The following is a 20,074-nucleotide window of genomic DNA, read 5'->3' as shown; positions in this document are numbered from 1 at the left end:
GGCTCCGGACGCGCAGGCCCAGCAGCCATGGCTCACGGGCCCAGCCGCTCCGCGGCACGCGGGATCCTCCCGGACCGGGGCACGAACCCGCGTCCCCTGCATCGGCAGGCGGACTCTCAACCACCGCGCCACCAGGGAAGCCCCGAAGTACTAATTTTAAAGTACCAAAATTTAAAAGATTGAAAGGGTTGTTAGGAAACAGAATCTCTTATATTCCTTGATAAGAGTACGAATTGGTTTCATTTTCTTATGGGACCAGTTTGTTATCTGCCCCCAGAAACTTAAATGTGCAAATACTTCCAAGCTGAAAACTGTGTCTTAGAGTTAGGTTTCTCTAGAGTTTTACTACTAGGTAGACCCCAATTTGGCCAGCCAGAGGCCTTTTCTAAAATACCCCAACCCCAACTGCAAACATAAGCCATACTGTGCAACTCTTTATCACACGCCCTTTTGTAGGGTAGCATTCTCAACCAACTCTTAATGAAAAGGTTGCATGATATATGCTTCTTAAATAAAGACAGGATTATATGAGTAGGAATAATCTTTATTTTTAGCCAGTTTATAAAAATGTTAAAGCCACGGAAATACCTTTTATCTACATTTTAAACAAAATATTCATTCCTTTGCCCAGCAATTCAACTTTTAGGAATCCTTCAAAACTACTTTCAGACATATGCAAAGATGTTCATTGCAGCATTGTTTATAATAACAAACAATTAAAACAACCTACATGTCCATCAGTAGGAAACAGCTTTTCCTTCATGATCCATCCATACTCTGTAGCAGATCAAAAGAAAAAGATATATCTCTAGATACTCACCTGGAAAGACCTCTAAGACTTATTGTTACATGAAAAAAGCAAATTGCAGAACAGGGCTTATAGTATGATCCTATTTTTGTAAGGAAAAGAAAACCCCTATAACAACAATGAAAAAAATGTTATACATACGCTGTCACAATTTTAAAATTACTGGCCTTTTTTCTTGGTCCCATTTCCTTGCCTTTACTAACTTGTTTCCTTCCTCCTCTATACCTTTTTCCTGTATCCACCTGTTGTTTTTCCTTTTAATAACTTGCTCAAATACCACCTGATTCATTCAGCAAGCATTTGTTTTGCCTGCTCTCAGTTAGGCCTTGTGTTGAACCTTGGTGGTATATGGGAATGAGCTGTATCTGGTCCTATAGTCAGGGAGCTCAAGTCTAGAAGGGAGAGAGAGAGACACATAGACAATGACTGCATAGTGTGGTTTGGGATAGAACAGAAGTAGGCCCAGAGGGCTGCCAGAGGAGGGGTACCTAATCCCACCTGTCCCCTACAGGAGGGGACATGTGTACTAAGTCTTGAAAGAGTAATAGCTTTCCTTTATCCCCCAATCCTGCCAGAAATGGTTGCCTACTTTTTGGCTCTTCCAAGCAGGATGACCTAATGGGGGAAAATAGTTGGGGGATATTCAAGTCCAAATTCGCTACTTACAAGCTCGACTTTTGGCAAGCCTCTGAGCTTCTATTTCCTCATCTGTGCAATGAGGACAATGCCTATTTACCTCTCAGGGCTGATTTTAGGATTGGAGAAGGTACATGTAAAACTCCTGGATGACTATCAACTCTTGAAGGGCAGGGACTACCCATGTCTTGTTTTCCTCATAGCTAATGTGTAGCCTTGGATTGGATTGGATCCAAAAGCTGTACGTGTCTAGGGATGGTTCTGGAGCAAAGGATGGGCCTGACCATAGTGGGGCTTTGGGATGAGGAGGCTGAGAGTAGTACATAGGATGGAGGGGATCGCACCATAAGAAGAGAGAGCCAGGGAATTCGCTGGCAGTCCAGTGGTTAGGACTCGGTGCTTTCACTGCTGGGGCCCGGGTTCAGTCCCTGTTCAGGGAACTAAGATCCCACAAGCCTCGCAGCATGGCCAAAAGAAAAAAAGAGAGAGAGAGAGAGAGAGAGAGCCAGGTCCCTGGTGTTGACATGAAGGTGACACAGGAGGGAAAATAAGAGTAGACGGCCCTGGGAAATGGAGCCCAGAGGGCATTCTGGCCCTGGTTCTTGGTCCTATTCTGCTACTGATACCATCTCCTAATCTCACAGTGCAGGGCAGGGAAGCATGGTGGACCAATACTTGCATCGGTGCCAACATGTCTCAATTCAATCCCACCTCTGTCACTCACTAACTGGGTGACCTTAAACAACTCACTTCACATCTCTGAGCCTAGTTCCTTATCTGTTAAAAAGAACACCAACATCATGGGGTTTATTTATTGAGGAGTAGAAGAGATCATAAATAGTATTCACGTTGTTGAGTGCCTGGCACATAATGAGTACTCAAAACAGGGTAGCTGTTATTAGTGTTCGTTTCAGTAGACACTTAGGGAGTTCTGCTATGGCAGGGCCTATGCTGGGTAATGGTTCTTGCCTTCCACAAATTCCCAGTCAGCTGGGGAGACTGAGGAGGGCTATGGCAGAGGAGAGCACAGGGTGGGGGGCTGCTGTGGAAGCCCAGTGGAAGAGATCTGGCCCCACCTAGGGCTGGTGCAGGTCAACTCAGCCTAAGAGCTGAGTCTTAGAGGATGAGTCAGAGGCAGTCAGGGGCAGAAGGGTGAAGTGTGGCAGAATGTTCCAGGCAGAAGGAACAGCATATGCAAAAGAACCTGGATGTTGTTGGGAAGAGCCAGAGGTTTGTTACAAACCTGTGTTGCATGGGTCCCAAATGGCTTCAGGTGGCCCATGAACCTCCTGAAATTGAATGCAAAATGTTGTATGTGTCTAGTTGTGTGCATTTTCTGTTGGGGAGATGGTTTGTGGCCTTCATTAAATGCCTAAAGGGTTTTGGGTTCCTCCAAAAAAGGTTAACAACCAATTGTTGCTGGTGATGAAGTATCATGTGAACGGATTCTAAATAGGAGAGAAATTTGGTAAAATTTGTGTTTTAGACATACCACATTAGCAGTCGGTATGAAAAATGGATCGTATGCATGGAGGCCAGCTGGAAGGCCTACACTGGGATATTGGCATAGAAGTGGCTTGGAGCAGGGCTACTATGTTGCACTACTCCCGTGGGCACCATTCACAAAGAACCATTTTAATTTCAAATTATGGAATCTAAATTCTTTGAGAGTTATTAATGAGATAGACCCAACAGCAGGTGAGAGAAAGGGAGGAGGCAAGGATGAGTCAGTGTTAGCAGAGGGCCAGAGGGACATGAGTCCAGGGTAATAGTGCAGGAGGAGAAGGGAACCTCTATTAATGCTCGCCCAGCACCCAAAGTCCGTGGTCTCAGATATAATTACTAACTTCCATCCTACTCCTGGTTCTCGGAGATTCTGAGTGACACTGGAGACACTTATTTCTCTATGTATTTTGGGGAGGAATTACTTCTGATTTGTGAGTCAGGTATTTTCCTGAAGAAAGTAGTGTTTGAGCCAGTCATCCAAGGTCTGTAAAGATTTTGAGTGGTAGAGATGAGAGAGGATGCTCTGAGAGCGAACACAGAGGCCTGGAGGTGAGAAATGGTAAGGCTGAATACTGATGCGGAGGTTAGACACGCCTCAAACAGCTGTCTGGGGAGCCCAGGGTCCTTTCTCGTGGTAGGCAGCTGGAGAGCCATGAGCCGTTCTTGAGGAGGGAAAGTAACATGATCAAATTAGCATTTTAGAAGGAAGGGAGACTAGGGAGGAGGCTTTTGCAGTAACCCAAGAGAGGTAAGCTTAGGTAGTGGCTGTGGGGATGGAGCAGAGGAGATGGATTTGAGAGGTGATGGGGTAGAAGAGAGAACTGGAGTCAGAGACTGAATAGATAATGGGGGTGGAAGTAGGGGGTGGAGATGACTGAGGGTGGTCACGGTGAGTTGCCCGTGTTCAGGCCTGGCAGTGGATTCACTCATTCAATAAATATTTATCGAGTGCTAGACACTGTGCTGGGCATTAGGGATATAGCACTGAGCAAAACAGATGCCTGTCCTGATGGAGCTTACGGTGGGTGAGACAGATACTAAATAAATAAGCAACTAAATATGTAGAATGTGTCTGGTGCCACACCTATCTGGGGGATGATGTTCCAGTGAGTGCAAAGGCCCTGAGGCAAGAGTGTGCTTGTTATGTGTGAGGGACGGCAGGGAGACCAGTACGATTGGAGAAAGAGTGAGCAAGGGGCAAAGGGAGTAGATGATGAGTTAGCAGAGGCCAGATCATGTGTAGTCTTTTAGAGCTATTTAGGGGGTAGAATCAGCAGGATTCGGTGGCTGACTTGGCAAGGGAGCAGGAAGAACCTAGGGTGACTTCCAGGTTTGTTTTGGGCTTGGGCCACTGGGTGGTGGTGCCTTTCACAAAGGTGGGAAATGCAGGAAGACAGGTTTGCAGCAGTAAGATGCAGGTCCCTGTGAACTCTGAAGGCCCTAAGGGCCATCTTGGTGGAGCTTCCAGCAAGCATTTAGGCTTGATGGGTCTGGGACCCAGGAGAGAGACCCATGCTAGAGAGAGAGATGTGGGGTCCTCAGCCATACCTGAAGTTATGGAATGGAATGAGATCACTGACAGAGAGTGTGGAATGAAAGAGAAGAGGACCAGAGCAGAACTGGGGAAGAGGTACTAACACATAAGGAATGGAGAGAGGAAGAGGAGCTGGGGGTGGTCCGAGAAGTAGGAGGAAAACCAGCAGGGAGTGGGCTCACGGAAGCAGAGGAAGGAAAGAGCCGTCTGCACACGGGGGGGGGCTTGTTAAGAGTGGCAAATGTTACAGCTGGGGGAAGTAAGATGAGGGTGGGAGAGAGTCTATTGGCTTTAACCAGTGGGAGGTCCTGGGCGACCTTACTAAGAAGAGTTTCTGTGGCTTGGTGGGCGCACGAGGCAGATTGCAGTGGGTTGAAGAGCCCGTGGGAGGTACTGAAGTGGAGATGGCCAGTGTAGACGAATTTCTCAAGAAGCTTAGCTGTGAAGAGGAGAGAGGGACACTGATTGCTAGAGGGAGATGTGGGGGCAGATCGAGGGTTTTTATTCCCAGATGGGAGAGACTTGAGCTTCTATAAATGTTGGTAGGAAGGAGGCAACAGAGAGGGAGAGGTTGAAATACTGGAGGGAGAGGGGATGATTGTTATGGAGGTGGTAGCAGGGGTGGGCTCTAGAGCCTGGGTGGAGCGACTGGCCTTAAATAGTATAGGGGCCCTCTTCTTCTCACAGGGAAGGAAAGCAGAGATAGTGGTGGTCGGGGGAATACAAGGGCGTTGAGGGGATTAGTGAAAGAAATGCTGCAGAAAAGTTCAAAGCAGCACATGGAGATCCCTGACAAAGAGCACAGATGCTGGAGCTAGGAGGAAGCAAAGAATACTTCTGGTTGGAAGTCAGGGAGGACTTCCTGCAGGAAGCCGCATTTGAGCTGGGTTGTGAAGTTCAGACAGGATTTCAACAGGCAAAGCTCTGTGCAGAAGGAAGAAACAGAGTCAGCAAAGGCATAGAGGCATAAAAAGGCTGGACGTGCTGATGTAATAACGAACAAGCTAGTCTGATGAAGGCTGGGCGGGATAACATTGATGCCACTGATGCTGACAGTAACAGTAATAGTTACCATGTATGAGGCACCAAACCTACCCTGTGGCAGGTGCCTTACATACTTGAATTCATTTAATCCCCACCACATCCTGCAGAATAGGTATTTCCTCATTTTGCAGATAAGGAAAATAAGGCCTAGAGAGGTGAAGAAATGGACTCAAGGTCATCCAGCTAGTAGGTGGTGGGGCTGATATTTAAACCCAGGTCTGTCTGACTCTAAAGCCTGGGCTTTTTCCACCTGACAGGAAAGGCCAGGTGAGGCCATATGGTGGGGGAGCCTTGAGTGCCAAGTAGAGGAATCCAGGAAGCTAAGGGGAGCCAAGGTGGGTGTCTGAGCAGAAGAGATTCACACTCAAAGGTGGGCTTTAGGAAGGCTAATGTGGTCCAAGAGAGTAGGGAGAAGAAATCAGGAGGTGACTGCAGTGTCAGGCTGAAGGGTAGCAGGGGCCTGGCCTGGATAGGAGGGGAGTGAGCAGGGGGACTAGAAGATCATTTGTTCCTCATGACAGCCTTGAGAGGTGTGGAGTTTCCTTCTCCTTTTATAGATGAGGAATGGGAGACTCTGAAAGGACTCTGAAAGGAGGAGCTACTTGCCCAGGACTTGAGCACTGGTTCATGTGGTTTTCCTGACTCAGTGACTCTGTGGAACAATGTGTCAGAGGGAGCTCTGAGTATGAGGAGGGTGTGTGTGTATGTGTGTGTGTGTGTGTGTGTGTGTGTGTGTGTGTGTGTCCCCGCGTGCGCACCCCTGCACGCGCTTGTCTGTCAGATGGACAGCAGTGCCTTCCCTTGCCTTCTCTTTCCTTCCCATGTCTTCCCAATCCTCCAGTATCCTGGATTCCATATTTCCTACATCTCCTGAGCCAAGGGGGTCTGGGAGTGGGCTGAGACTGTTTCTTTGGATATCCCTAGAAGATCAGCCTTTTCACTCCCAAGACACCTGGTCCCGTCCCAGCCCTCCTGCCTGTCCATCCACCCCATGAAAATGTAGTCCAGCTCCAGTGACTGCCACATGCAGACTGGCCTCTGGTACTGCTCCGCAGGACCCGAGGAACAGGTGCTTGTTCCTGCAATGTTTCCTCCCCGCCGCTGTGGCGCTTCTTTGTGGGTGCAAACGGCCACCTTGGTAATTAGGTTCAGTTCATGAGCAGTTAACAATAACCACCACCATGTTCCCATCACTCTTGTTTGCCAGGCACTTGACATGTATTCCAGTCCTTTCAATAATCCTGTGGGGTTGGCATCATAAGCCTCATTTTTGCAGATGAGGAAACTGAAGCTCCAAGAGGGGCATTAACATGCCTGGGGCCACAGCCTAGAAGCACTGTAGAGCTGGCCTTGGAACCCAGGTCTGTTTGCTTCAAAAGCTGTGGACTTTCCACGCTCCATTTCTAAGCATCTCCTACATTCCAGACCCTGAAGCCTTCAGGAAATACAAATATTTGTCCTTCAAGGGCATGGTGGATTTCTAGAGATAGTACCAAGTTCACCCAAAGAACCTGCTGGGAAGAGTTTGAGACTTGTAGCTCCAAGAACTTCCAGGTTTAAATCCTGACTACCGCTCACCCAGCTGTGTGACCTTGGGCAGATATCTAACCTCTCTGAGCTTCAATTCCCTCATCTTTAAAATGTTGCACAGTTGTTGCAGGGGTTAAATGAGATGACGCATGCAAAGTGCCAGCAGAGAGCTGGTTGCTATTATTTATGTTAAAATTAAGGTTGGGCACCTGTCAGGTCCGAAAGGGAGTTTACATACTCTGGGTGTAACCTTAAGCCTAAGCCCAGCCTGAGTGTGGGGGAGGGCCGTTCCAGGAGGGGGGCCAGCACAGGCTCCTTGGAGACTGAGATGGATGTGGCCCCATTGGTCACACTGGCCTCCCCATTCCAACCCCCATCCTAGCCCCACCTCCCTGGTTCCAGCCCTTCTTGTGTCTCCCCTGCTCTGCAAACTAATGCCTCTGCCTCTCTCTGTCACCCGCCGCCTGTGGCCTCTACCCTGCCCTTCCTGGCCCCAGGGAAGAGGAGGAGGAGGAGGAGACTGAGGAAGAGGAAGAGGAAGACGCTCATCAGTTCTGCTGTCCGGCCTCCGAGTGCAGTAGTCCCTCCTCTCGGTAACTGAGAGGACAAGGGTCATTTTCTATGCAGAAGCAAAAGCCTTAACCAGCCCCCTGCCCCCTGCCCCCTCGATCCCCCATGGGACCCCGTCCCTGCTTCAGGAACCAGATGGGCAGGCATCGTGCCCCGTCCTCACCCACCCCCTTCTTGGAATTCCCACCCTCACTGCTGTCTCCCCTGGACTCCAGCCCCCAAATTATAAAGGCTGGAGCCCTAGGTCTGACTAAAATGTGGGAGCAGCAGAGCTTGGAGCTTGGAGCTTGAAACCTGGACCCTCCCATACCCGCACCCCACTTCCCAGGCACCCTGGAGCCTGCCACTCCTGGAGAGGTCTCCAAATGACATCCCAAGGACCTACCTCTGTCCTCTGTGAGCACAAACAGAGATGCAGGGTGCCTAGGGCTTAGAGGACCAGACGGGGTCGGGACCCAGCCTGCTCATTCCCTCGCTGTGGCCATTGCTGCCATCTCTTCTACTGCTTGGAGGCCTTGTCCCGTGCCCCCTGCCACTCCCATAGCGCTCTGTAAATATGATCAGGAGGAAAAGGCCTTTCAGAGTGCGTGTCGCTGTGTACAAAAGAATTTCCATCAATAAAAGCTGATCTCTTCTCTCTGTCTGATGTATGTTCCACCCCACCCCACTTCCCTCCTCCCCATCCCCACCAGGGTCTTACCTTCTTTCCTGTCCAGGGCTGGGAACAGGGGCTGGGAGAGAAAGTAGGGTTTGATTTTATTGTCAACACCCAGAAGGCACTCAATAAATGAATGAACGATGTGGCGCTCTCACCATGGGCAAGCCTAGCACCTTCCTCAGCCTGAGGTGGTGCGAGCTGGCCAACTTGGACACGTTGCTTGGCCTCCCTGCTACCCAGTTTCCCCGTGTGTAAAAGGAGGAGGGAGGTTGGACCAGAGGATCTCCAAGGGCTCCTCCAGCTCTGACATTCTGTGAATCTGAGATGGTACAATTTTAAGAAACTATGATTACATGACTTTAAGAGAGGATAATTCAGTGACACATTCCATCCAATTCTGTGGTTTCTATTTCTATGATGCTGTGATTTGGGGATTCTACAATACTGTGGTTTTAAGATTTCATGATTCTACCATTTAGAAAAAATTCTGATGGTGTGATTTTAACATTCTGTGATGTTAATAGTCCTTGATTCTGTACTTTCAAGGTTCTGATTCTACAGCTTTAGGGATCTCTGAGTCTGAGGGAAAGCCACTGCCCCCAGACGCAATAACGCTAAATATTTCCTGCACCTGCCAAAAGCTAGTTCTAAGAATCCCCAGAGGCTGTTGGCAGGAAGGCAGAAGGTGTCCTCTATGCGCTGTAGAACCCACACCTTCCATGATGAGTCTGTGTTAGGAGCAAAGCCAGGAGACTCCCAGGTGGGCTCATACCCCTGCTTTCCCTTTCTGAGCCCTTTTTTTTTTTGTTGGCATTAGACAAATCTGAGTTTACCTTATGGTTCTGCCACTTACCCTCTGTATAACCTTGAACAAGTATTTTCTTCTCCTTGAGCTTCATTTTCTTCCCGAGTACAGTGAGAATAGATCTACCTCTCTGCGTTGTCATGAAGATTAGCAAGAAAAAGCACAAGGAGCTCAGCATAGGGTCTAGTGCACAGTTGCCAAGTGTGCACTGATTGGCGGCTCTTGTTTTGATTAAGGCCCAGGTGAGAGTCCCTCCTCCCCTTTGTTTCCCCGCTCCCTTCAGCATCCCCACCACATGCCCTGGTAGTTTTCCAGAGGCTCGCCTCACTCTTCACTCGTTGCTTGACTCACTTAGGCACTCAACTCAGCTACTCACTCACTCATTCAAATTCTCATTTATTTCTCCCCTCCCTTCTTCCTTCCCTCTATCTTCCTCTCTCCTTTATTTACTCTTCCAGCAGGCATTGCTCAAACACCTACTGTGTACAAGGTCTCAAGCTAAATACCGTGAGGGACCGAAAGTAAGACAGTGGCTGTGTTCTCCATAAGTTCTCCGTCTCTCAGGGGAGATGAGAATTCCTTTGGGAAAGTAGGCAGGGTGTGAAGGGCAGAAGTGATTGAGCAGATATGGCTTCAGTAATGAGCAAAATATGTTCCTGGCCCAAAGAGTAGGGAGATGTCAAGATGGGCTGGGGGTGGTGGTGTCCAAGAATTGCTGGAGGAAGAGGGGCAAGAGTAGATGGCTGGGAAGGGTTTGAATAGATGGTTTGAGAGGTGAGGCATTAAGGAGTCAGAGACAGCATGGACCAAAACCTGGTGGAGAGCCCCAGGGGTTGTGTTGGGGAATGATACATAGATTGCTCTGTTCAAGCTGGGCGTGTGAGTCTAGGTGACCTGTGGCTGTGGAGGGGGAGACCATTCTACCCTTCATTTGATTGGAGATAGAAGGAAGTTAGGGGGCACAGGGGCTCAACTAAAGGTCAGATAGCCATTGTGGGAGCCATGGGGGTGTAGACTCCTGTGTAGGCAACTGAATTGGCTGAGGGCCTGTGCTATGGGAAAGGGGAAGGTTTCTATCTGTTGTGAGGGGAACATGTGTGCCTGTGCACAGGTGTGCGTGAGGCTGGCAGGTGAGAGAAGAGTGAGAGGCTGTGCACTGTTGTGTATCTGAGGGAATGTGATTGTGTGAGGCTGGGCATGAGGGATTCTGAGTGTGTGAGGTTGATTGTGTGAGGTGGCAACTTTTTCTGTGCCTGGCAGTCTCTCTGCATGTGCCCCGGTGGAGATAATCACAAGAATGTGTGTCAGTGGCTTTTGAGCATGTGGTGCTGTGGCTTTTAGGGTGACAGTTGTCAGACAGGATGGTCACACAGACACACATGACTGCCACCTGTGGTCTTAGGGGACCAAGGTGGCTGCTGGGCCCTGGCCTGGGCATAGGGAGGGTCCACAGAGGTGAATTATACCAGACCACTGCCCATGGGAAACGGGAGTAGTGTAGGGAATGGACACTTCAAGAGAGAATCTCAAGTTAGCCGGTGATAAGGACGGCCTGTGACATGAGTGTGCACAAAACATAGAGGGGGGATAACTGACCCTGTCAGGTTCTGTGGGGGGTGGGAGTGAGTCAGAACCAACTTCCCAGGAGGGCTGGCTGGCTCAGGGCACCACAAGATTCAGAAAAGCTCAGCCAGACCGACAAAGGCTGCAGGTAGAGGGGAGAGGGAGGACATCCTGGGCAGAAGAAAGTAAGAGCCTGGGCACAGGCGTGGTGCTGTGGATCAGCTTGCCTTGCCTAGAAAGTGCAAGGAGCCTGCTGCCACCAACATCTAGGAGCTTAAAGGTGCTGGGGGGGCAGGGGTGGGGACTGGATGGATTCAGCTAAAAAGTTACGCTGGCCTGGAAGATAGGGGATTGGGGCTCTCGTCCTGTGTGACCCTGAGCAAGCAAGTCACTTAGACTTTTTGAGCCTTAATTTGAATCTGTGGAATTAGATGGTTCGAAAAGTCCATCCCGGTTCTGTGGATCTTCTACTCTTGGCCAGCCAAACCAGTGAGTCACTGCTCTCAAAGTCAGGCACTTCTTCCATCTAACCTCAGTCTTTCCTGCTTCCTCCTGGATCGCTTCCTCACTCACACACTCCACAAGTATTTACTCAGCATCTGGCCCTCTGTGTGCCACTGTGGGAAGGCTCAGGGAGCTGGAGAATGCAAGGACCCGGCCTCAGAGGGGCTGCTCAGTGCTGGGCTGGTGGGTACAGGCATGAGCGATGATTCGACTCCTGGCTCCACCACTGCTGAGCATTGAGACTTTGGGCAAATTACTTCATCTCTCTGTACCCCAGTTTCTTCATCTGTGTTATCCCCTTCAAGGGAAACAACCCAGACCTTGCAGAGTTGCTGGGCCTAGCTAAAAGTAGGTCCTCAGTAAATGACAACTATTATATTTAGGGCTGCAAAGAAAGCAGAGCCAGGATTCAAACCCTGATCTGTGTGCTCCCAAGCCTGTGTTTGCCTGCTGGGTACCCAATCAGCCCCTCCGATGGCTTCCTCTTCCCCTGCCAGTCCCTGTGCCAAGCCGGGCTGGCCTCAGGTTTGGAGTCTCTGTGGCGCTGGGATTGGGTAGCAGAAACAGCTTGTTGAAAAGCTGTCGGGGGAGAGGGAGGTGACTGGAGTCCCTCCGCCCCCACCCCCCTCTGGGTCTGGTCTCCGTGCCCAGTCTTCCTCCAGAGCCCAATGCCCCTGGCCTCATCTAGGTGTGCTGACCTCCTTGTCTTGTTTTCTTGTCTCTCACTTCCGGTCCCCCCCCCCACCTGCTTTCAGCCCAAGTTGTCATGGGGATAGTCCTCAGCATCCCTAGCTTCCTCTTGCCCTCATCTTATGGTATCCATAGCAACAGCCCCCATTCATTTCCATGGCAACTGCATCCTGATCCCATCCTCTGCTGGCTGCCTGGCTCCGGTCAGTGCCAATAAAGGGAAGGAGAGAGAGAGACCTCCCATTAACAGCAGCAGCCGGAGTGGGTCAGTGCCCCCGCCATGGGCAGGCCACCCCAAATCCCTACTGCCCGTTCTGCCCCACTTCTCCCCATAGTAATGTCTTGGCTCACAAGGTCCCTCACTCCTTCTCTCCACCAACTCCTCTTAGGCAAGGCCCTATTCAATAGCTCCCCCCGCCCACTGCCCCATGAAGCCTTCGAGGCAGCAGGGGAACTAGCACAGGCTCTGGGCTTTGAATCCCTGTTCTGCCACTTGCTAGTCCTGAGACCTTTGGCATCACCTTCCCCCTCAGAGCCTTTTCCTCACCTGCAAAATCGGAATCCTAATTCTTCCTTCACATTTGCCATGCAGTTAAAATAATGTGCAGAAAATGCCTGACACAGGGAAGGTGTGCTGTAAGTGCGAGTTTATTTTTATTCCGCTCAGCACCCCTGCCCCACCCCCAGCAGGAGGAATCTCTCCTGAGCTCTCCTAGCACTTCCTCCGTTCCCCAGCCCTGAGAACTTTCAGCTTTATACTGTGGTTAGTTGTGTAACATGATTTATTCCCCCCGCTGCAGAGGATGCTCCCCAGTTTCCCTCACAGAATAGCCCAGCAGACAGCACACATGGGTGCACGTGTGCGCGCGTGCGTGTTTTCTTTGCTTCTGCTCCCGGCTGGGAGGAGTCCAGGAGAGGCAGATCTCCCAGGCCCTTTCTGAAGTGCAGGAATCCAAAGAGGGAATTGCATTTTGAGCTCCACGCGGATGAGAAACTGAGGTGCATAGAGGTAAAGGGACACACCCAGGCTCACACAGCGGATAAATGGCTGTCAGGACCTGAACCTAGGTCTGCCCAGCTTCTTATTGCACAACATGTTCTCTCTCTGTGTGTGTGTGTGTGTGTGTGTGTGTGTGTGTGTGTGTGAGAGAGAGAGAGAGAGAGAGAGAGAGAGAGAGAATGAATATGAGTCTATGTAAGATGTAAGAAAGAGAAGAGAGATTTTTCCATGTGATCAGCATTTGCCACGCAGTTAAAATAATGTGCAGAAAATGCCTGACGCAGGGAAGGTGTGCTGTAAGTGCGCTGAGTGTTTGGGAGTTCTGAGTTAAGGGATCCCACGTCCCCAGGTCCCATTTCTTTAGCAGTGTGTATGATGCCCTCAAGCTTTGTCCTTTTTGGGGGGGCTGTGTTGACAGCCTGACCTCCCTGGCACTATTACCTTTGCAACCAAAACAGAAGGGAGAGGAGAACTGCCAAAGGGTAGAGAGCCACGAGCAGCATGGGGCTAGAAGTGGGGATAGGCAACAAGATGTCATGAGAAGACAGCCTAGGCCCTGGGTTTGCATCCTGACTTTCTCACTTAATAGCTGTGTGACCTTGAGCAAGTTTACATCACCTCTTGCCTCAGTGTCCTCATCTATAAAATGGGGCTAATGGTGCCTGCCTCAGTAAACTGTAAGACTTCAATGAGCCAATTAATGCCCTTGCCCTAGGGATAGAGGTGACTCTAGGGCCCTTTGGCAGCACAGAGGAGGGACCTGTAAGCAATCCTGTGTGAAGGGCTCAGGCAGGCATGGAAGGGAACACCCGAGTTAAATATTGAAGGGTGAGCAGGAGGTAGCCAGGTTGGGGTAAAGGGGCAGAGGGTATATGAGGCAGAGGTCCGGTCATGAGAACCATCCACAGCTATGGTAAGGAAGCTGGAGGTTATCCTATGGATGATGATTCCTATAAAACCTAAGTAGATCACGCCCCTCCTCGGCTCATCTCAATCAGAGCAAAAGCCTAAGTCTTTATCGTGGGCTCAATGCCCTTCACAATTTGGCCCCAATTACCTTTCTGATCTTATCTTCTGTCACTCTCCCCTCGTTTACTCTGCTCCAGCTTCACTGGCCTCCTGGCTGTTCCTTAAACATGCCAAGCACAGTTCTATCTCAGGGCCTTTTCACTGGCTCTCCCCTCTGTCTGGACTGCTCTTGTGTCAGATAACCACACAGCTCACTCCCTCACTTCCATCAGGGCTCCGATTATATGCCATTTATTCAAAAAGCCCTTCCCTGACCACCGCATCTAAAACAGCACCTTTAATCACCCTGCTGTATTTTCCTTCCTAGCACTTCTCTCTACCTGAAATGATAGTATATATTTATAGTCTTCTTCTCCCACTAGAATGTCACTTCCGTGAGGGAACAAATCTTACACGTCTTGCTCACGATTATATTTCCAGCACCTAGCACTGTGCCTGGCATGTAGAAAGGGCTCAGTTGTTGTTTGTTGAATGAGTTATGAGAAGCCATGGAAGGGTTTTAGTGGGGGAGCAAAACGGTCAGATTTCTACTTTGGAAAGCTCTCTCTGGCCACAGGATGGAGAACGGATTGGGAAGAGGAGACTGGAGGCTGAAGTCAAAGTTCAGGTGAGAGGATTTATTAGCGCAGACACCAGAGCTCATTCACTGACTTCCTCCCTCCAGAAGCTTTCATTGAGCACCTACTCTGTTCCAGGCCTTGTGCTCTGTGCTAGCGGAGAGATTACCAAATTCTCTTCCTGTACTGGGATTCTGGGAGTCAGGAACACAAATAGCTGTCACGCTTTGCCAAAGCTAACCTGCTGCATAAAAAGAAGGACAGACATGTGCTGTGTGTGGGAGCCCTGAACAGGATCGGCAATCATTTCTGGCTAGAGGAGGGCTTCGGGAGGGCTTCTTAGTGGTGGCATATGACCTGAATCTTGATGGCACTAGGGTGTGGGGGGGTTCTCAGATTGCAGATGGCAGAAGATGATAGGGATGGCATTCCAGGTAGAAGGTACTGTATGAGCAGTTTGGGAGGTGGAAAGGACAGGAGTCTTGGGGAGAAACAGGATTTGGGCTGGCTGGAGGGAAGGGTGCATGGGGTGGGGGGGCTGGCAGCCAACCCTGCAGTATGGCTTAATGTTTAAGACTGTGAACTCTGGAGTCAGACTGCCTGGATTTGAATCCTGGCTCTATCATTAATAGCTGTGTGACCACAGATACGTTACTAACCTCTCTGGGCCTCAGTTTCTTTATGTGTAAAATGAAGACGAATAACAATACCTACCTCATAGGGTTGTTTTGAAGAGTAAACAAGTTATTAAATGTGAAGTGGTAAGAACAGTGCCTTACCAAACATTAGCTACTGTATCTTGGAGAAGCCTCAAATGCCACAGTAAGGAACTTGGGCTATCTCTTGTGGGCAGTGGGAACCATGGCTGGTTCGAGAACAAAGGAGACAGTTGATCAAAACTGGGAGCCATGTGCCAGGAGGGGAGAGGTTTGAGAGGTTGGTGGGCAGGACCCTGCAGTCCTGAAGGGGCGAAGAGGAGCATCTTAGATGCCTGAGGGGCGCCGGGCTGGGTCTGACCCCTGAAGGGGGACTTCACAGGCCCCAGAGGACCAGAAGGAGAGAGCACTGGGGCAGGGCAGCCCCTCAGCCTGTTTCCGCCCTGCTCCAGACAATGTAGCAGATTTAACACTTGGGAGGGTAGAGGGTGAGCAGTGGGCGGGATCCCCCACCAGGACAGAGGCGGTGCCAGCGCTGTAACCCACCGCACGCACCCAGCCCCCAGACCAAAGTGCTCTTCTCTGCCCGGCTGGCAGGCCCGTTGTAGCTCAAGCTCCTGAAACGGTAGGGAGCCCCCCTCCACCCACCCCAGCTTGCCCCCGTTCTGGTTCTGCGCCCTGGGCCTCTGCAAGTAGGGGCTGGGGAATGGCCCCTTAACCCTTTCGCCAGCCAAGAGCCCCCTCACGCCCGTGCCTGCCGGCCTCAGCCACATCCATTCTCCCCACAACCCCCTCCACACTTCCCCCCGCCTGTCGCCCCGGCTGCGGCTGCTCACCCTGCCTGCCTGGCTCAGGGCGCCTGGGCTCTGTCGCCACCTGAGTTCCCTGGCAGCCTGGTTGCCATGGCACCGTGGGAGCAGGTCTGGCAGAACAACAGCTCCGGGTAACCAGGGCGGGCAAGACCCAGTGCCCAGCTCCTACCACTCTTCAGCCTTGAGACCCTTGTCCCCCTCCCCCAGCTGAACAGAGGAGGCCATGAGGAGAACAAGGAAGTTGCCCCGCAGGGCAGCTCTTTACCTGTGAGGATGCTGGATGGGAGGTGCCTCCCACTGTCACTGAGCCCGTGTCCTGGCGGCCAGGGAACCCTGGGAACTGGCCAAGCCTGGAGTCCAGGCCTCTGAGGGCAGAGGCAGGGCTGTAGGGGGCAGGGCTGGGCGAGCAGGGGAGAGCCTAGATGTGCAGGATGTGGGAGTGGGCCTCAGGCCTGGGGACAGGGCTGATCTGGGATGGTGCTGGGGATAGGGCTTGGAGGGGTGCATGTCTCGTCTTGTCTCCGTCTCCTCTTGGGGACAGAGCTGTGAGGGGAAGAGGTCTGGGGGGGGCTGGAGATACAAAGGAATTGGTCCCGCAGGGGAGGAAGGGTTTGGGGATGGAGCTGTTAGGGGCTGAGATGATTAGAAAAAGGAACTTGAGGGGACAGGAGTGGGAGGAAACCTGTCTGAGGATAAAGCTGTGAGGGGACATGGCCACGAGGGGACCAGGCTGTGAGAGTAGAGTAGGACTGGAGACAAGACTGTGAGAAGACCTGGCTGGAGGGAAAGGAGTCTAAAAGGATGGAGCTGTGAGAGGGACAGGGCTGAAGGGGCGAGGACAGGACTGTGAGGGCAGTGAGGAGACAACTTGGGGGGTAGGACTCCCCTCTGGCCTTTAGGTATTGGGGTCCCTGTATCTGTGAGGAGGCTGGGGAGGCTGGGGTTGTGGGAAGGGATCTGGTCCACCCACTCTCAGTCTGGCCCAGCAGGCCTCTCTCCTGTTCCCACATCCTGGCTCATCTTATCTCATCCCCACAGTGTGGAGGGTGATGCCCCAGGCAGTGACCTGAGCACAGCGGTTGATAGTCCCGGGAGCCAACCCCCCTACCGGCTGAGCCAGCTGCCCCCCACCAGCAGCCACATGGGGGGCCCCCCTGCTGGGGTGGGCCTTCCCTGGGCTCAGCGGGCTCGCCTCCAGCCAGCCAGTGTTGCCCTGAGGAAGCAGGAAGAAGAGGAGATAAAGCGCTCCAAGGCCCTGTCGGACAGCTATGAACTCTCCACGGACCTGCAGGACAAGAAGGTGCCTACGAGATGGCTCTGGCCGAGAGGGGGAGTGGGGGTGGGGGTGTGAGAGGACCAAGGGAGGGATTGGAATGTGGCACTCGAAGGTGGTGTCCAGGGAGGGATAGTGAGACCAGAACAGGAGAAGACTGGCTCCAGAACCCTTCACCCTACTAGGGCCTCACTGACCCATCCACCATCCATCCACTGAGTCTTGTAGTCACTCAGCAAACATTGAGTGAGCTCCATGCTGGGCACTGGAGATGTAAGGATGAAAGACCTGGACCTAGTCCTCAAAAATCTCAGTGTAAGGGGAGAAGCACACACATAAGTTGACAAGCTCAGAACAGTGTGTTACAAAATATCACATGTATCACACAAGGTATTGTTTAGCTAAAAAGGGGACACAAAATACTATGTACAAAAGAAAAAAACTGGAAGGACATATCCCAAAGTGTAACTCTGGTTATGCCCAGGTGTTGGGACTTTAGGTGAACCAAACTTCCTCCCTTCCTTCCTTCCTCCCTCCCTCCCTCCCTTCCTTCCTTCCTCCCTCCCTCCCTCCCTCCCTCCCTCCCTCCCTCCCTTCCTCCCTCCCTCCCTCCCTTCCTCCCTCCCTCACTCCCTCTCTCTCCCCCTGTCCTCCCCCTTTCTTCCTCTCTCTTTCAATTTTCCTTCCTTCCTTCCTCCTTTCCTTTTTTCCTTCCTTTCTTCCCTCCCTCTCTTCCTCTCTCCTTCTCCTTCTTGCTTTCAATTTATGTCTTCCTTTCTTTCCTTTTTTGGCTTCTCTGTGTTTTTTTTCTTTTCTTATTTTAAAATACTGAACATCTACTTCTTGTAAATAAAAAAAAGAAAACCACAATTCAGTGCCGTGTGACATGTGCTATCTGAGATTAAAGTGAGAACACGACACTGAGAGCCCAGCCTGGTGCATCCAGGCAGCTGTAAGCAGTTAGCTGTGACTCGGGCTGTGGTGTGGTTGAGGCCCAGGGAGATGAGGAGGCTGTAGTGAGTTTCTGACCTTGTTCCCCTCCACCCTCCCCTGCCAGGTGGAAATGCTGGAGAGGAAGTATGGGGGCTCCTTCCTGAGCCGCAGGGCTGCCAGGACCATCCAGACGGCCTTCCGCCAGTACCGCATGAACAAGAACTTTGAGCGGCTCCGCAGCTCAGCTTCAGAGAGCCGCATGTCCCGCCGCATCATCCTTTCCAACATGCGGATGCAGTTCTCCTTTGAGGAATATGAGAAGGCACAGAACCCCGCGTACTTCGAGGGCAAGCCTGCCTCGCTGGACGAGGGTGCCATGGCTGGTGCCCGGAGCCACCGGCTTGAACGGGGGCTCCCATATGGAGGCTCCTGTGGGGGGGGCATCGATGGTGGGGGAAGCTCCGTCACCACATCTGGAGAGTTTTCTAATGACATCACAGAGCTTGAGGACTCCTTCTCCAAACAGGTCAGCATCCCTGAAAAGGGCCTTTCCTCCCCATCCCTGTGCTCTGGCTACTCCTACGACTTTTTACCTATACTTCAAACCGAAAGAAGTTGTCCAACAAGCTTTTGATAACAATGAATAGCTACCATCTGCATAGGGACTGTGAGAATAATGAGAAAGGATTGGCAAGAGAAAAATTATATCGTTTAAACAAGCAAGTTAAAAATCTGGGTGTCTAGAGCACATAAGAAAATTAAAGTTCTCATTCTTTGGAATGTGAGCCACTATCAGATAAAGGCCTAACAGTTGATGAGCTCCTACTCTGTACCAGGTGCTGTGTATGCCTCATAATGACCTTCCAGACCGGTGTTGTTATCCTGGTTTTACAGGGGAGGAGACTGAGGTTCTGTGGCCCTGAGAGGTGAAGTGACTTCCAAACTGGATTGGAACTCAGCTCTGACTGGTTCCAAAGGTTTCCCTTATACCATACGACCATGGACCAGGCTCTGTGCTGGGCGCCATGTGGGAGACAGATGAACCGGCCAGGGTTCTTTTTCTCAAGGATCTCCCCAAGCCAGTAGGAAATAGCAGACACATGTGCACAGGACTGTCTCCTGAAAGAATGTGCTCAGAGCCATGAGAAGGGATCACATATAGTACCATGGGAACCCAGAGGAGGGAGAGGAAACTTTCTTCTGGCAGGACCAGGCAGGCTTCTTTGAGGAAACAGCACTGGACCTGGGCCTTAGCAGACAGTTAAGAGTTAGCAAGTTAGAGATAGTCGGGAGGGTGTTGCTTGCATAGGCATTGCATCAGCAAAAGCAGGAAAGGGTGGGAATGTAACCGGTAGTGATAGTGGTAGGAGATCACTCCAGGCCTGTCGTGTGTCAGCATAGCTGATCAGCTGCAAATCCCACTTTTGCTATTTCCGAGCTATGTGACCTTGGGCAAACTGTTTAACCCCACTGAAACATGATCAATAAAATGGAGATAAGACCTTCTTTTTAGAGCTGTTTGGAAGGTTCGGTTCAGCTAGGTAGTATATCTGAAAGCACATAGTACATGGTAGCTGCTAAGTACATGTTAGTTTCCTTCTTAAAACCAAAGAGGTATTTGGCAGGAATTGTTGAATGAATGAATGAAAGAAAGTTTATAAGAGAAGAAATCATTCTGCTCTAACCTCTAGCCCTGCCATAAACCTGGGCATGCTTCCCTGGAGGTGTGTTGGGGGCGGTGGGAGGCAGGGGCACATAGAGGGAAGGAAAGAAGTATTAAAGGGAAGATCTAAATCAGTCATTTATTCATTCTTACAACACATTTAATTGAACATCTCTTCTGTGTCGAGCAATGTGTCGAGCTGAGCTAAAAAGAGAGAAACCTGGCCTGGACCCATCCCTCAAGGGGGTATTGGAGCATTGGGCTCACAGTCTGGCCTGGGCCCAACTCTCAGTGCTATTCAAG

The 20,074-nt window shown here is 51.0% G+C and overlaps 1 protein-coding gene across 3 annotated transcripts in view; it reads left to right on the top strand.

Annotated features, from left to right (window-relative positions):
• The window catches only part of IQSEC2 (IQ motif and Sec7 domain ArfGEF 2), a 77,452-nt gene that overhangs the window by 40,697 nt on the left and 16,681 nt on the right, over positions 1 to 20,074 (top strand). For all 3 annotated transcript variants that reach the window (XM_007116088.2, XM_055081838.1, XM_028482639.2), the window contains 2 exons: positions 16,941 to 17,202; positions 18,233 to 18,634. In XM_007116088.2, the coding sequence (XP_007116150.1) occupies positions 16,941 to 17,202; positions 18,233 to 18,634 (664 nt within the window). The remainder of the gene's footprint in view (positions 1 to 16,940; positions 17,203 to 18,232; positions 18,635 to 20,074) is intronic.

This window comes from Physeter macrocephalus, chromosome 21 (genome assembly GCF_002837175.3).
Source record: "Physeter macrocephalus isolate SW-GA chromosome 21, ASM283717v5, whole genome shotgun sequence".
Classification (NCBI taxonomy): Eukaryota; Metazoa; Chordata; class Mammalia; order Artiodactyla; family Physeteridae; genus Physeter; species Physeter macrocephalus.
Note: the sequence above shows the minus strand (reverse complement) of the source record. Positions and strands in the feature narration are given on the sequence as shown.